The 16,035-nt window shown below is 49.9% G+C and overlaps 1 protein-coding gene across 1 annotated transcript; it reads left to right on the top strand.

Annotated features, from left to right (window-relative positions):
• Positions 1–771: 771 nt before the first annotated feature.
• On the top strand, positions 772–15,701 carry LOC740445 (putative protein ZNF815). The gene is made up of 5 exons (XM_016957053.4): positions 772–1,023; positions 5,074–5,115; positions 9,807–9,933; positions 10,624–10,719; positions 15,355–15,701. The coding sequence occupies exons 2-5, from the start codon at positions 5,107–5,109 to the stop codon at positions 15,699–15,701; spliced, it is 579 nt and encodes a 192-aa protein (XP_016812542.1). The 5' UTR covers positions 772–1,023; positions 5,074–5,106.
• Positions 15,702–16,035: the final 334 nt, after the last annotated feature.

Below are 16,035 nucleotides of genomic sequence, written 5' to 3'. Positions count from 1 at the left end.
GTATGACAGATTGCCACTCATTTGGTGACTAAAACCACGCCCACTTACTAACACAGAGTTTGGGAGGTCAGAAATCCTGGTGGCCTCACCTATGGGTTCCACGCTCCAGGTAGCATCAGGCTCTGAGAAAGGCGTGGGCTGGGCTGGGCTTTTAGCCGGAGGTTCTGGGAAGAATCTGCTTCTCAGTGCATTCAGGGGGGTTGCAGAATTCTGTCTTAAGACTTAGGTCCCCGATTTCTTGCTGGCTGTCAGCTGGGGGCCATGCTCAGCTCCCGAAGCCCACCAGCTTGCTTTCCAATGGGATCTCCTTTTTTTTTTTTTTTTTTTGAGACAGAATCTCACTCTGTCACCCAGGCTGGAGTGCAGTGGTGCGAGCTTAGCTCACTGCAACCTCTGCGTCCCGCGTTCCAGTGATTCTCCTGCCTCAGCCTCCCTAGTAGCTGGGATTACAGGCGTGCGCCACCACACCTGGCTAATTTTTGTATTTTTAGTACAGAAGGGTTTCACCATATTGGCCAGGCTGGTCTCCAACTGCTGACCTCAGGCGACGCACCCACCTCGACCTCCCAAAGTGCTGGGATTAGAGGCATGAGCCACCGTGCCCAGCCGGTCCCTCCATTTTCAAAGCCAGAAACAGAGCATGGACTCTGTCTCGTGTTCTAGGCTTTCTGACTTTCCCTTCTGCCACAGATTGGTTTCTCTCTATCAGCGGTAAAGGTAACCCTGCCAATGTCTTCTTTTCCCCCTGTAGAGGTGGGGTGTTTGTTGACTAGGCTGGTCTCGAACTCCTGGCCTCAAGCAATTCTCCTGCCTCAGGCTCCCAAAGTACTGAGATGACAGGTGTGCTAATATTTTCATGTGAGCCTCCCTGCGTCATTTTAATTTCAGGTTTTCCTGGTGTCTTTGCAAAAGCTCAGGATCGGACTTTGTCAGCAAGGTGGGTCCCTCCTCTCGGCATAGCAAGCTTGTTTCTACCCTGGTCCCGAGAACCTCAGAGGCTGAAGCTTGAGTCCCCACCTGAAGGTAAGTTCTCAGTAGGGGAGCAGAGCCTTGGCAGCCAAGTGGAGTTGCCCAAGTGTTCGAGACCCAGGCATGCTGGGAGTAAAAGCATTCCTATGAAGAACTTGACAACGGGGAGCAGGAATCTGCTTTGGAAAGCGAGACCCCAGTTCTGAGACCTCTTCACATAGCTTAGGGCTGAAGCCGGAGGGTCACGTGGAGGGTGGCAGCTCCCAAGGTCCATGTACCTGGGGCTGGGCATGGTGGCTCATGCCTGTAATCCCAGCACTTTGGGAGGCTGAGGCGGGCAGATCACCTGAGGTCAGGAGTTTGAGACCAACCTGGCTAACATGGCAAAACCCTGTCTCTACTAAAAATACTAACATTACCTGGGTGTGGTAGTGGGTGCCTATAATCCCAGCTACTCAGGAGGCTGAGGCTGGAGAATCGCTTGAACCCAGGAGGCAAAGGTTGCAGTGAGCCAAGATCGCACCACTGCACTCCAGCCTGGGCAACAAGAGCAAAACTCCATAAAAAACCCAAGGTCCATGTGCCTGAAATGGTCCCAGCCCGCTGGGGGACACAGCAAACATGGGTTTGCTGGGTGGTCACGTTGAGGGATCATCTAGGTTTCAGTTGAGTGGAAGGTTTGCTAGGAGGAGAAAGAGGCTCTTGCTTTAGGGAGTACAAGTTTGTGGGCTCAGGGCCAGAGCATGTCCCTGGTGCTCAGAGGACAAGCCCGGACCACACTGTCCCTGGATCCTACGCTATAGTCAAGCCATAGAATTTGCTTTCTTTGGGGTGGGGGTTGGGGGGGAGCCAATCTTTTTTTTTTTTTTTTTAAGTGACTGATCTCGGCATTCTGCAACCTCCGCCTCCTGGGTTCAAGCAATTCTCCTGCTTCCACCTCCCGAGTAGCTGGGATTATAGGCGCCCACTACCACATCCGGCTAATTTTTGTATTTTTGGTAAAGATGGGGTTTTGCCATGTTGGCCAGGCTGGCCTCAAACTCCTGACCTCAGGTAATCCACCTGCCTCAGCCTCCCAAAGTGTTGGGATTACAGGCGTGAGCCACCACGCCTGGCCAGAGTTTGCTTTCTTAAACTGAGTTTTTTGTTTCTCCTTCTCACGTCAAAGACCAAACAAAACGGGTGTGAGAGAGACATTCAGAACCGCCACGCACAGTAGAGGGTGAGCCGGCACTCACGCCCAGGGCTCCCGAGCACCAGACAGGGTCTTCTTCCACTGTTCCATAATCATGGCTAAGACTTGGCCCGTCCCACCTTCTCCGCCTTCAGCCCTCCCCATGGCTTCCCTTTCACCAGGGGAAGGACTTTGATAGGAGCCCATGGGGAGAAAACCCAGTAAAATGCATGTATATTCTTATGAAATATTTACATGTGAAACAGCACCAATTTATCGTTGAAGAAATTAGAAAATATCAATATGTTAAGAAAAAAATCCGCCCAGTGAGGCAGCTCATGCCTGTAATCCCAGCAACTTTGGGAGGCTGAGGCAGGAGGATCACTTGAGCCCCTAGGAGTTCGAGACCAGCCTGGGCAACATGGTGAAACCCTGTCTCCACAAAAAATACAAAAATTAGCCAGGCATGGTAGTATGTGTCGTAGTCCCAGCTACTTGGGAGGCTGAGGCCGGAGGATCAATTGAGCCCGGGAGGCAGAGGTTGCAGCGAGCTGTGAATGTGCCACTGCACTGCAGCCTGGGCAACAGAGCGAGACCCTATCTGAAGAAAAAACACCAAAACAAAACCAACCAAATGAAAGTCCTACGATGCAAAGATAATCATTGTTAATATTCTGTGTCTTTTCTTCAGAATCTTTTTTATTTTATTTTTTGAGATGGGGTTTTGCTTTGTTGCCCAGGCTGGAGTGCAGTGGCGCGATCTTGGCTCACTGCAACTTCCGCCTCCCTGGTTCAAGTGATTCTCCTGCCTCTCGGCCTCCCGAGTAGCTGGGATTACTGGCACCCGCCACCATGCCCGGCTAATTTTGTATTTTTAGTAGAGATGGGGTTTCACCATGTTGGTCAGGCTGGTCTCGAACTCCTGACCTCAAGTGATCCACCCGCCTCCGCCTCCCAAAGTGCTGGGATTACAGGCTTGAGCCACTGTGCCTGGCCCAGAATTTTTTGTTTATAGATGTATGTTTACAAACTTATTACATGTGCTGTAGTTTGTAGTCGATGTATACAAACAAGAAACAGGCCAGGCACAGTGATGCATGCTTGTAATCCCAGCACTTTGGGAGGCCAAGGTGGGAGGATCACTTGAGGCCAGGAGTTCGAGACCAGCCTGAGCAACATCGCAGGACCATGACTCTACAAAAAGCATATATATATGTTTTGGTTTTTAGACGGAGTCTCACTCTGTTGCCCAGGCTGGAGAACAGTAGTACGATCACAGCTCACTGCCACGTCCACCTCAGAGGCTCAAGCGATTCTCCTGCCTCAGCCTCCCAAGTAGCTGGTATTACAGGGGTGAAACACTGCGCCTGGCCTCTACAAAAAATAAAAATAGGCCGGGCATGGTGGCTCACGCCTGTAATCCCAGCACTTTGGGAGGCTGAGGTGGGTGGATCACCTGAGGTCAGGAGTTGGAGACCAGCCTGGCCAACATGGTGAAACCCCATATCTAGTAAAAATACAAAAAATTAGCCAGGCTTGCTGGTGTGTGCCTGTAATCCCAGCTATGTGGGAGGCTAAGGCATGAGAATCACTTGAACCCAGGAGGCACAGGTCGCAGGAAGCCGAGATTGCACCACTGCACTCCAGCCTGGGCAACAGCAAGACCCTATCCCCTCAAAAAAGTTTTCTTATTTTTTGGGGGGGATGGAGTCTTGCTGTGTCGCTCAGGCTGGAGTGCAGTGGTATGGCGCAATCTTGGCTCCCCGCAACCTCTGCCTCCCAAGTTCAAGAGATTCTCCTGCCTCAGCCTCTTGAGTAGCTGGGATTACAGGCACATGCCACCACACCCAGCTGATTTTTGTATTTTTAGTAGAGATGGGGTTTCACCATATTGGCCAAGCTGGTCTTGAACTCCTGACCTCAGGTGATGCACCTGCCTCGGCCTCCCAAAGTGTGGTGATTACAGGCGTGAGCCTCTGTGTCCGGCCTGTTTCTTCAGAATAAATTTCTAGTAATTACATTTTTGGGTAATGGGTGGGGATTGTAGTAAATTGCACATTGGTTACTGAGACACAGATGCACATACTCATTAAGAAAAACTCCAGTCAGTCGTGGTGGTTCACCCCTCTAATCCCAAGGTTTTGGGAGGCTGAGGCAGGCAGATTGCTTGAACCCAGGAGTTTGAGACCAGCCTGGGCAATACAGTGAGACCCTGTCTCTACCAAAAAATTTAAAAATTAGCTGGGCATGGCTGGGCGCAGTGACTTACGCTTGTAATCCCAGCACTTTGGGAGGCCGAGGAGGGCAGATCACGAGGTCAGGAGATCGAGACCATCATGGCTAACACGGTGAAACCCCGTCTCTACTAAAAATACAAAAAATTATTCAAGCATGGTGGCACACGCTTGTAGTCCCAGCTACTCGGGAGGCTGAGGCAGGAGAATGGCATGAATCCGGGAGGCGGAGCTTGCAGTGAGCCGAGATAGCGTCACTGCAGTCCGGCCTGGGCGAAAGAGTGAGACTCTGTCTCAAAAGAAAAAAAAAAAAAAAATATATATATATATATATATATTAGCTGGGCATGTGACACACCTATAGTCCCAGCTTCTCGGGAGGCTGATGTGGGAGGATCGCTGGAGCCTGGGAGTCCAGGGCTGCACTGAGTCGTGATTGCATCGCTGTGTTCCAGCCTGGGCGACACAGTGAAACCCCATTTCAAAAAACAAAAAAAAATCCAAGTCAGGCCTCACAAGATTGAGTCCCTATGACATTTGCAAGGTGAGGGCTTTGCTTTGATAATGGGGACCCTTCAGAGGAGGTTTTCTCCCACCTGTGCCAGGGCGGGGGTGGTCCCAGCAGTTGATTGGGAGCCCACAGGCAAGCATGGCCTCTCATATCCTCTCTCCCCACCCTGATGTCTGCCTTCACAGGTGTCCGCTTTTCCAGAACAGCAAGGAAGAACCATGGCCCAGGTGAGTGTGGCATTTCTTTCTACTGCATTTTTTCAGCAGGGATTTCGGATGCTCATAAGAACATGACTAATAAAGGCTGGGCGTGGTGGCTCACGCTGGTAATCCCAGCACTGTGGGAGGCCAAAGTAGGCGGATCACCTGAGGTCAGGAGTTCAAGACCAGCCTGGCCAACGTGGTGAAACCGTGTCTCTACTAAAAATACAAAATTAGACAGGTGTGGTGGCACGAGCCTGTAATCCCAGCTACTCAGGAGGCTGAGGCAGGGGAATCACTTGAACCCAGGAGGTAGAGGTTGCACTGAGCTGAGATCGCGCCATTGCACTGCAGCCTGGGTGACAGAGTGAGACTCTGTCTTAAAAAAAAAAAAAAAAAAAAATGGGTATCCGATAAAACAAAATGCAAACGGAAATCAGGATCAGTGAAAACAGGAAGAGAATGGAAGATCAAGGTTGTGGGAAGGGCAGGGTGGAGATACTGTAGAGGCTGCCGCAGTTATGAGATGCCTTATAAATTTTTTTTTTTTTTGAGACGGAGTCTTGCTCTGTCACCCAGGCTGGAATACAGTGGCATAATCTTGGCTCACTGCAACCTCTGCCTCCTGGGTTCAAGCGATTCTCCTGCCTCAGCCTCCTTACAGGCACTTGCCACCACACACAGCTAATTTTTGTATTTTTAGTAAAGACAGGGTTTCACCACATTGGCCAGGCTGGTCTCGAACTCCTGACCTCAAGTGATCCACACACTTCGGCCTCCCAAAGTACTGGGATTACAGGCATGAGCCACCACGCCCAGCCCGATGCCTTGTAAATTTATATCTGACATTTCTGTCACTTTAAAAAGGCAGGCAGATTCCATCTAATATATGACTTGTGTTGTCTGTTTTGGACAACCGTGTGTACTTCTCAGGGGAAATACAGCTCTTTAGGGCATTTAAAGATATATTTGATCTTTGTATGCAAGATGTAGCAGGCCCGTTCCTCAATAACAACCACCTTGAAAGAAACACAACAGGAAATCTCTTGTGACTTTTCTTCCTCTCTGTATAAACAGCAGATATTATGCCAAAGCAGCCGTCTGTGATTCTGGTTGTTTGGGGATGCAGAACACTCAGGTCTACAGAGACAGCCTTGTGCGGTGCCCAGTGACCTGGATGTAACACTGCATTATCTAGAGGAATGAATGAATGAACTGTGTGTTCTTGAAACAGCCTGCCATGTCTACCACCACACCACCCTGAACATGCCTGATCTCGTCAGAAATTGCTTGCCATAATGGTTTTTTTTAATTAAAAAAATTTTTTTTGAGATGGAGTCTGGCTCTGTCGCCCAGGGTGGAGTGCAGTGGCACTATGTTGGTTCACTGCAATCTCTACCTCCTGGGTTCAAGTGATTCTCCTGCCTCAGCCTCCTGAGCAGCTGGGAATATAGGCATGTGCCACCACGCCCGACTAATTTTTGTATTTTTAGAGATGGAGTTTCATCATATTAGCCAGGCTGGTCTCGAACTCCTGACCTCAGGTGATCCGCCCACTTGGCTGTTAGCTCTCTTTGCATGTGAGTGACATCAGTGTTTTCCATCAGCCTGGAAGCATTCTCCTTCTTCTGCTCTTCACCCCGGGTTCTAGGAATGTGTGAGTGTGGAGTGCACTGGTGAGAAGTTCTAATCCTTGAAGTTGGAAAAGCCAGAAATCCAACTAGAAGTAGGTTAGGATTAAAAAAAAAAAAGTAATTCTAGAACTTTGGGAAGCTGAGGCAGGAGGATTGCTTAAGGCCAGGAGTTCAAGACCAGCCTAGGTAATGTGGCAAGACCCCATCTCTACAAAAAATACAAAAATTAGCCAGGCGTGGTGGCACATGCTTGTACTCCCAGCTGCGCGGGAGGCTAAGGTGGGAGGATCACTTGAGCCTAGGAGGTCGAGGCTGCAATGAGCTGTGATCGTGCCTTTGGACTCCAGCCTGGGCAACAGAGGGAGAGCCTGTCTCAAAAAAAAAAAAAAAAAAAAAAAAATCTATAAGGCAGCACGCGAGCCCTGGGAAGAGCTGGTGTGCAGTCAGGCTCCAGAGGCATCTGGCAAACCAGGTATCGCCAGGAATCTTTGTTCCCTGTTCTCTGCCTCTGTGACTTTTTCTTTTTTTTTTTGGAGATGGAGTCTCGCTCTGTCACCCAAGCTGGAGTGCACTGGCGCAATCTCAGCTCACTGCAAGCTCCCCCTCCCGGGTTCACGCCATTCTCCTGCCTCAGCCTCCCCAGTAGCTGGGACTACAGATGCCCGCCACCATGCCTGGCTAATTTTTTGTATTTTTAGTAGAGACAGGGTTTCACCATGTTAGCCAGGATGGTCTCGATCTCCTGACCTCATGTCCGCCCTCCTCGGCCTCCCAAAGTGCTGGGATTACAGGCGTGAGCCACTGCACCCCGCACTTGTGTGACTTTCTTCTCATGCTGACTCTATGTGGCCAGAAATAGCGTGGCCCCAGCTCCTCTCCTCCCAGCTGCAAGTTCTGCCGCTGTGAGGGACTGAATCTCCCTTCATTGATCCAATTTTGAAAGCTCTTCGGGGAGGATTCTGTTGGTCCAGCCTAGCTCAGGTGTATTAGGCCCTCTGTCCAGGCAGCTGTGCACAGGGGCAGGAAGGGGCTGGTCCCAGAGGAAGATGAGGCCTCATGAACATTACCACTGTCCACTCCAGGAAGGAAAACTTTCACAGGGCCTGGGTTTCTTTGTGCTTTGTGAAGCCAGGGATGTCTGGGTGTTTCACACCAGAAATGTCTCAGAGCAGTAGGAGAGGCCAGAACAAGGTGGCGAGCCACACCCACCCTGTCTGTGAAGCTGGAGGTTTCCCTTGTTGTCTTTCTTGGAAGCCACTGTTGGTTTTTTGTTTTTGTTTTTGTTTTTTGAGATGGAGTCTTGCTCTGTCGCCCAGGCTGGAGTGCAGTGGCGCGATCTCGGCTCACTGCAACCTCTGCCCCCCAGGTTCATGCCATTCTCCTGCCTCAGCCCCCCGAGTAGCTGGGACTACAGGCGCCTGCCACCATGCCTGGCTAACTTTTTTGTATTTTTAGTAGAGATGGGGTTTTACCATGTTAGCCAGGATGGTCTCGATCTCCTGACCTCGTGATCCGCCTGCCTCAGCCTCCCAAAGTGCTAGGATTACAGGCATGAGCCACCGTGCCCAGCCAGAAGCCACTGTAGGAAGGCAAATCCCACTGGGAGTGACTCTGTGTTAGGGCAGTCTGTGTACTGAAGATGACAATGACCGGGTTAAACGCTGTCTGTCCAGCACTTTTGTGGTCTCTGTGCTTTTCATATGTTATTTCATGAATAAACCCATGAGAGGCATATCTATAGAAATTATATATTTACACGGAAATTATATATTTATATAGAAATTATGTATGAATAAATTACATAGAAATTACAGACATGAATTAACTATGTAGACATTGGATGTGTATGTATAAAAACTATGTAGACATTGTATATATATATACATGTATGTAAACTACATTGACTATATATATATGTAATGTATATACATATACTACACTACGTAGACGCCAGGCATGATAGCTCACACCTGTAATCCCAGCACTTTGGGAGGCTGAGGTAGCTGGACCACCTGAGGTCGGGAGTTTGAGACCAGCCTGGCCTCATGGTGAAACCCCGTCTCTACTAAAAATACATAAATTAGCTTGGCGTATGCCTGTAATCCCAGCTACTTGGGCCGCTGAGGCAGGAGAATTACTTGAACCCAGGAGGTGGAGGTTGCAGTGAGCCGATATTGCACATTGCACTCCAGCCTGGGCAACACAGTGAGATCCTGTCTCAAAAAAACAAGTCACTGGCTTCAGCAGCCTTTAGCTCTTGGTCATAAGTTTTCTAGAGATCAGAGTGTGGTCTGGAAGAGAACCCAGGGTCCGTAGGGTGATCAGAGCTCTGGGCTGCTTTGTGGATTGCCTCTCCCCACCCCCACATAGCTCCCGGTCCCTGCTGCTGCCCCCGGGCTGTGCCCTGCTTCCTGCCCCTCCTCTGCAAGCGCTTGTCTCACCATTGGGGACAATTTGGGTCACCCATTTGCCTATGAACATCCCTCACCACCCCAGCAGCATGTGTCTGGGGGACCCACCACAGCTCTTTCTACCCAGCATCCCCCCTTGACCTCTGCCACAGTGACGAAAGCCCCCCAACCCTCACATGCTTTTTTTTTTTTTTTTTTTTAAAGATGGAGTCTCACTCTGTTGTCTAGCCTGGAGTGCAAGGGCGGGATCTCGGCTCACTACAACCTATGCCTCCTGGGTTGAAGAAATTCTCCTGCCTGAGCCTCCCTGGTAGCTGGGATTATAGGCACCCACCAGCACATCCATCTAATATATTTTTTGTAGAGATGGGATTTCACTATGTTGGCCAGGCTGGTCTCAAACTCCTAACCTCAAGCAATCCACCCATTTCAGCCCCTCAAAGTGCTGGGATTACAGGCGTGAGCCACTGCACCTGGTCGAGATTTTTTTTCTAATGATTATTTTTTTTCTCTTCCACAAAGTGTAGTACAAAGTTAGGGGTGTGCTCAGCTTCCTATGTAACCTAATATGGGGAAAGCTGACCTCGGAAGGTGTAAGATCAGTCTCCTCTATGCCTTTGCCATGGTACCCAGTGCCAACCACTCCACATTAATCAGCCATGTGCTGTTCCAGGGATCACTGTCATTCGGGGACGTGGCTGTGGGCTTCACCCGGAAAGAGTGGCAGCAGCTGGACCTGGAGCAGAGGGCCCTGTACCAGGATGTGATGCTGGAGAACTACAGCCACCTGCTCTCTGTGGGTGAGGAAGACTTCCCCGTGGTCCTCGGGTTACATGAACGCTTTTTCTTAGTTGTATAAAACTGGGAAACTGCTCACGCACTGAAAGTGCTAGGCTGGGCATAGTGGCTCATGCCTGTGATCCCAGCACTTCAGGAGGCCGAGGTGGGAGGATTGCTTGAGCTACAGGTGTAAGACCCGATCTATACAAACAAAAAATAAAAAATTAGCCAGGCATGGTGGCATGTGCCTGCAGTCCCAGCTACTTGCGAGTCTCAAATGGAAGGATCACTTGAGGCCCGAGTTCAAGACTTGCCTGGGCAACATGGCAAAACCCCATCTCTACAAAAAAATTAAAAAATTAGTTGAGGGTGGTGATGCCTGCTTGTAGTCCCAGCTACTCGGGAGGCTGAGACGGGAGGACCACTTGAGTGGAGTGCAGGAGATTGAGGCTGCAGTGAGCTGTGATTGTGCCATTGCACTCCAGCCTGGGCAACAGAGCAAGACCCTGTGTGAAAAATAAAAGTGCTTGGCCTTGGGTTTCAGTGGTCAGAGTCTCGATCCCACTGGAGTCCTTGTGAAGTTATCCTGCCAAGCGAAACAGCTCTCTGTGGCTGAGACGTCCACCTTTTGTTTTGCAGGCTGAACTGTCTGCTTGCTTGGAAGGCCCAGCTGGCTCAGCACAAATCCTTTAACTGTTTCTCCCCAACAGGGTGTCAAGTCAGCAAACCAGCTGTGATCTCCAGTTTGGAGCAGGGGAAGGAGCCATGGATGGAGGAGGAAGAGATAAGGACGTGGAGCTTCCCAGGTGAGCGGGTGGCCTGCAGGGGGCCGGGGGATGAGGCTCCTGGAAGTCTGCAAAGCAGAACCCGTGGATGTTGTCTTGTCTTGTTTTTTGAGATGGAGTCTCACTCAGTTGCCCAGGCTGGAGTGCAGTGGCGCCATGTCAGCTCATTGCAACCTCCACCTCCCAGGTTCAAGCCATTCTCCTGCCTCAGCCTCTTGAGTAGCAGGGATTACAGGCGCCTGCCACCATGAGTGACTTATTTTGTATTTTTAGTAGAGACCGGGTTTCACCATGTTGGTCAGGCTGGTTTCAAACTCCTGAACTCAGGTGATCCACCTGCCTTGGCCTCCCAAAGTGCTGGGATTACAGGTGTGAGCCATGGCGCCTGGCCGGATGTCCTCTTGTTTCAGGCAACTGTTCTTAAAAGCCTGGGATTTTGGCTGGGCGTGCCGTTTGTTGTTGTTTTCATCTTTTTCTTTCACTGTGAAATGCCTCAAAAACATCTTTGCCACACGTAAAATTTAGTCCCCTTTCTCTTCTTCATACCCAGAAACTGGAGAAAGCTATTCCTGTCCTTTAGTGTACTTAATGACTATTTTTGAGATGGAGTCTCACTCTGTCTGCCAGACTGGAGTGTAGTGGCGTGATCTCGGCTCACTGCAACCTCTGCCTCCCGAGTAGCTGGGACTACAGGCGTGCACCACCACACCTGGCTAATTTTTGTATTTTTAGTGGAGATCCTGTTTCACCATGTTGGCCAGGATGGTCTCGATCTCCTGACCTCGTGATCCACCCACCTCAGCCTCCTAAAGTGCTGGGATTACAGGTGTGAGCCATTGCACCTGGCCAACTTGATGAGGTTAAATCACTGCTGTCTCCCTCCCAGCTCACCTTCCTGTGGCATTGATTTATGCTGATCACCCAGTTTCTGCTGCAGAAAACGAAGGGGCTGGGTTATTTTCTATTAAATGCTTATTCAGGGGCCAGGCATGGTGGTTCACACCTGCAATCCCAGCACTTTGAGAGGCTGAGGCAGGCAGATCACATGGGTTTAGGAGATTGAGACCAGCCTGGCCAACAGGGTGAAACCCCATTTCTACTAAAAATACAAAAATTAGCTGGGCGTGGTGGCACGTGCCTGTAGTCTCATCTAATCGGGGGCTGAGGCGGGAGGATCACTTGAGCCCAGGAGGTTGAGGCTACAATGAGTTGTGGTTCCTCCAGCCTGGGCAACAGAGCTTGACCGCATCTCAAAAAAACAAAAATCGAACATCAGCTGGCACCAGTAATGGAATCAGAAGTAATTAAACCCTCCAGGCATGGCAGCTGTCACCTGTAGTCCCAGCACTTTGGGAGGCTGAGGCTGGAGGATCGCTTGAGTCCAGGAGGTCGAGGTTGCAGTGAGCTATGATCACGCAAGACCCTGTTTCTTAAAAAAAAAAAAAAAAGAAAAAGAAAAAAAAAAAAGAAAAAGAAACTTGGCTCATCTTCAAGGTTTTTTTTGTAGAGATGGGGTCTCACGATGTTGCCCAGGATTGTGTTGAACTCCTGGGCTCAAGCGATCCTCCCACCCCGGCCTCTTAAAGTGCTGGGATTACAAGTGTGAGTCACTGTGCCTGGCCGATCTTAGAGGTTAATGTCAACTTTGTTTACTTCACGCATCTGGTTACTCTACTATCCAGCCTAGTACATTACCTTTTATATGACTTTTAAATTCTTCTTTCAAAACCATGTAATATGGCTCCATTCTGCCTAATGGGCTGTACTCAGTATAACCCCATGGGGAGAAGAGCTGTTATTTCATTTGTCCGTGTTTCTTTGAAAAGCTCTGGGGGACACTCCTTTAATCTCTCTTTGGATCAGGAGAAGGATTCTTTGTCACGTGTTTGTTCAGGACGCTGCTAATTAATTGATGATCCACACGAAAATTACTTGGGGAGCTTTAAAAATACCCCTGGATGGGTCTCACCCTAGAAATCTGATGGCGGAGATGAACAGGTGGTCTTTACCTCTCAGAAATTCAGCAGTTCGGCTGGGCGCAGTGGCTCACGCCTGTAATCCCAGCACTTTGGGAGGCTGAGGCGGGCGGATCACAAGGTCAGGAGATCGAGACTATTCTGGCTAACATGGTGAAACCCCGTCTCTACTGAAAAATAAAAAATAAAAAAAATTAGCCTGGTGTGGTGGCAGGTGCCTGTAGTCCCAGCTACTCGGGAGGCTGAGGCAGGAGAATGGTGTGAACCTGGGAGGCGGAGCTTGTAGTGAGCCAAGATCGCGCTACTGGACTCCAGTCTGGGCTACAGAGCTGAGACTCCATCTCAAAAAAAAAAAAAAAAAAATCAGCAGTTCAGCTCAGGAACTATTTTTTTTTTCTTTGTGTCAGAATTTCGCTCTTGTTGCCCAGGCTGGAGTGCAGTGGCATGATCTTGGCTCACTGTAACCTCTGCCTCCCAAGTTAAAGGGATTCTCCTGCCTCAGCCTCCCGAGTACCTGGGATTACAGGCATGTGCCACCACGCCCAGCTAATTTTTTTGTATTTTTAGTAGAAAGGGGGTTTCTCCATGTTGGTCAGGCTGGTCTCGAACTCCTGACCTCAGGTGATCCACCTGCCTCGGCCTCCCAAAGTGCTGGGATTACAGGTGTGAGCCACTGCGCCTGGCCAGGAACTTTTTTTTTTTTTTTTTTTTTTTTTTTTTTGAGAGAATCGTTCTCTGTCGCCCAGGCTGGAGTGCAGTGGTACAGTCTTGGCTCACTGCAACCTCTGCCTCCCGGGATCAAGCAGTCCTCCTGCCTTAGTCTCCCAAGTAGCTGGGATTACAGGCATGCGCCACCATGCCTGGCTAATTTTTGTATTTTTAGTAGAGATGGGGTTTCACCATGTTGACCAGGCTGGTCTCAGACTCCTGACCCCAGGTGATCTGCCCACCTTCGCTTCCCAAAGTGCTGGGATTACAGGTGTGAGCCACTGCACCCAGCCAGGAACTTCTAAACAGAGGAGTGACACCCTTGAGTTGGACATGAGCCTCAGAGGTGAGGCAGCAGGTAGCATCTTTAGTTTAAAATGCAAATGAAGATATACCAGGTGTGGTGGCTCATGCCTGTAATCTCAGCATTTAGAGAGGCTGAGGCAAAAGAATCGCTTGAGGCCAGGAGTTCGGGACTAGCTTGGGCAACATAGCAAAACTCCATCTCTACAAAAAAAGAAACTAGGCATGAGCCACCATGCCTGGCTAATTTTTATAATCCCAGCTGATTGGGAGGCCAAGGCAGGAGGATCGCCTGAGGCCACAAGCTCAAGACAAGCCTGGGCAACATCGTGAGACCCCCATATCTACAAAAACAATTTTAAAAACTAGCTGGACGTGGTGGCATGCACCTGTAGTCCCAGCTACTTGGGAGGCTGAGGTGGGATGATCGCTGGAGCCCGGGAGTTTGAGGCTGCAATGAGCCATGATTGCACTACCATGCTTCAGCCTGGGTGACAGAGTGAGACCCTGTCACCAAAACAAAAACAAGTGGTAATACAGGCATCAGGAGATAGCAGGGAATCTGAGGCCAGGATGGCTTGTGTGTACTCTAGTATTCTTCTGTTGGACATCATAAAGATCCATAGGTCCACGTGAGAATAAGTCACTGCAGAAAATGCTGCTAGCTCTAAGATAATTCCTTTAACAATAAAGACCTCATGGCTGGGTGCGGTGACTCAAGCCTGTAATCCCAGCACTTTGGAATGTCCAGGTGGGCGGATCACCTGAGGCCAGCCTGACCAACATGGTGAAACCCTGTCTCTACTAAAAATACAAAAAATTAGCCGGGTGTGGTGGCATATGCCTGTAATCCCAGCTACTTGAGAGGCTGAGGCAGGAGAATCGCTTGAACCCAGGAGGCTGAGGTTGCAGTGAGTCGAGATTGCGCCACTGCACTCCAGCCTGGCGACAGAGTGAGACTCCATCTCAACAACAAAAAGGAACTCATGTTTTGAGAAAATCCAGTTGGTATACAGAATGAAAGGGAGCATAGGTCGGGAGAACATGGGAAGGGTGGATAGTGAAGGCCTCTGTGTAACCCAGGCCTTAAGAAAGGGACCGGGAACTTGGTTTTACTACTTTTTGGGACAGAGTTTCACTCCATCACCCAGGCTGGAGTGTGGTGGTGTGATCATGGCTCAGTACAGCTTCAACCTCCCAGGCTCAAGCGACCTTCCCACCTCAGCCTCCTGAGTAGCTGGGATTACAGGCAATTAGGCTTAAAACCACAAAATGAATGCTCCCTTCAAGCTTTTCTGCCAACAGTTTTGTGATACAGTACTCCAAGATTAACAAATTTATGGCCGGGTGCGGTGGCTCACGCCTGTAATCCCTGCACTTTGGGAGGCCGAGGCCAGCAGATCACCTGAGGCCAGGAGTTCAAGACCAGCCTGGCCAAAATGGTGAAACCCTGTCTGTACTAACAATACAAAAATTAGCTGGGCATGGTGGCTGGCACCTGTAATCCCAGCTACTCAGGAGGTTGAGGCGGGAAAATCACTTGAACCTGGGAGGCAGAGGTTGCAGTGAGCCAAGATCATGCCAGTACACTCCAGCTTGGGCAATGGAGTGAGACTCCGTCTCAAAGAAAAAAAACCCAAGAGTTTGTGTTTTGTTTTTTTTTTTCTAGAAGAAGTTTGGCAAGTTGCTACCCAGCCAGATAGCCAACAGCAACACCAAGACCAACGTTTGAGCAATACGGTCCTAGACAAGAAAGACTGGACCCGAAATGAGCTTCATGACTGTAACGAACTAGGAAAAAAACTCCATCAGAACCCAAACCTCCTTCAGCAGGTCCGCACATGTGACTTGTGCAGAAAGAGTTTGATGTGTAACCTGGACTTCACTCCTAACGCCTACCTGGCGAGGAGGAGATTTGAGTGCGACGGCCACGGAAACTTGTTCTCTATTCGCAACTTGAAACTCCACCTTCAGGAGCGAATCCACGCGGAGGTCACCAGTGTAGAAGTGCTTTAAGCTGTGACGAGGGATTTCCTGCAGCTCAGGGAGCCAGTAGTGAGAAACCCCACGAATGCACGAAGTGTGGGAAAGCCTTGTCCTGCAGATCGGACCTCAGGGTACGTCACGGGGTCCACGCGGGGGAGAAATCACTGCGTGCAGTGAACGGGGGAGTGGTTTCAGGGAGAAGGTTTGTCCTGACAAACAGGGAACTCACACAAAGGAGAAACCCGCTAGAGACAGCAGAAGTGGTAAAACGATCTTCCGGAAGACACGCCTGTGTGTCCCGGGCACAGTTCACGCCGGAGCGAAGCCTTACAAGTGTTGGGAGTGTGAGAAAACTTGCCACAAG

Source organism: Pan troglodytes, chromosome 6 (assembly GCF_028858775.2).
Source record: "Pan troglodytes isolate AG18354 chromosome 6, NHGRI_mPanTro3-v2.0_pri, whole genome shotgun sequence".
NCBI lineage: Eukaryota > Metazoa > Chordata > Mammalia > Primates > Hominidae > Pan > Pan troglodytes.
The sequence above is the reverse complement of the archived record's forward strand: the minus strand, read 5'-3'. Positions and strand labels throughout refer to the sequence as shown.

Coding starts and splice junctions, on each gene's coding strand:
- LOC740445 (XM_016957053.4), top strand. Junction 9,934..10,623: donor CAGCCACCTGCTCTCTGTGG/GTGAGGAAGACT, acceptor TCTCCCCAACAG/GGTGTCAAGTCAGCAAACCA. Junction 10,720..15,354: donor AAGGACGTGGAGCTTCCCAG/GTGAGCGGGTGG, acceptor TTTTTTTTCTAG/AAGAAGTTTGGCAAGTTGCT.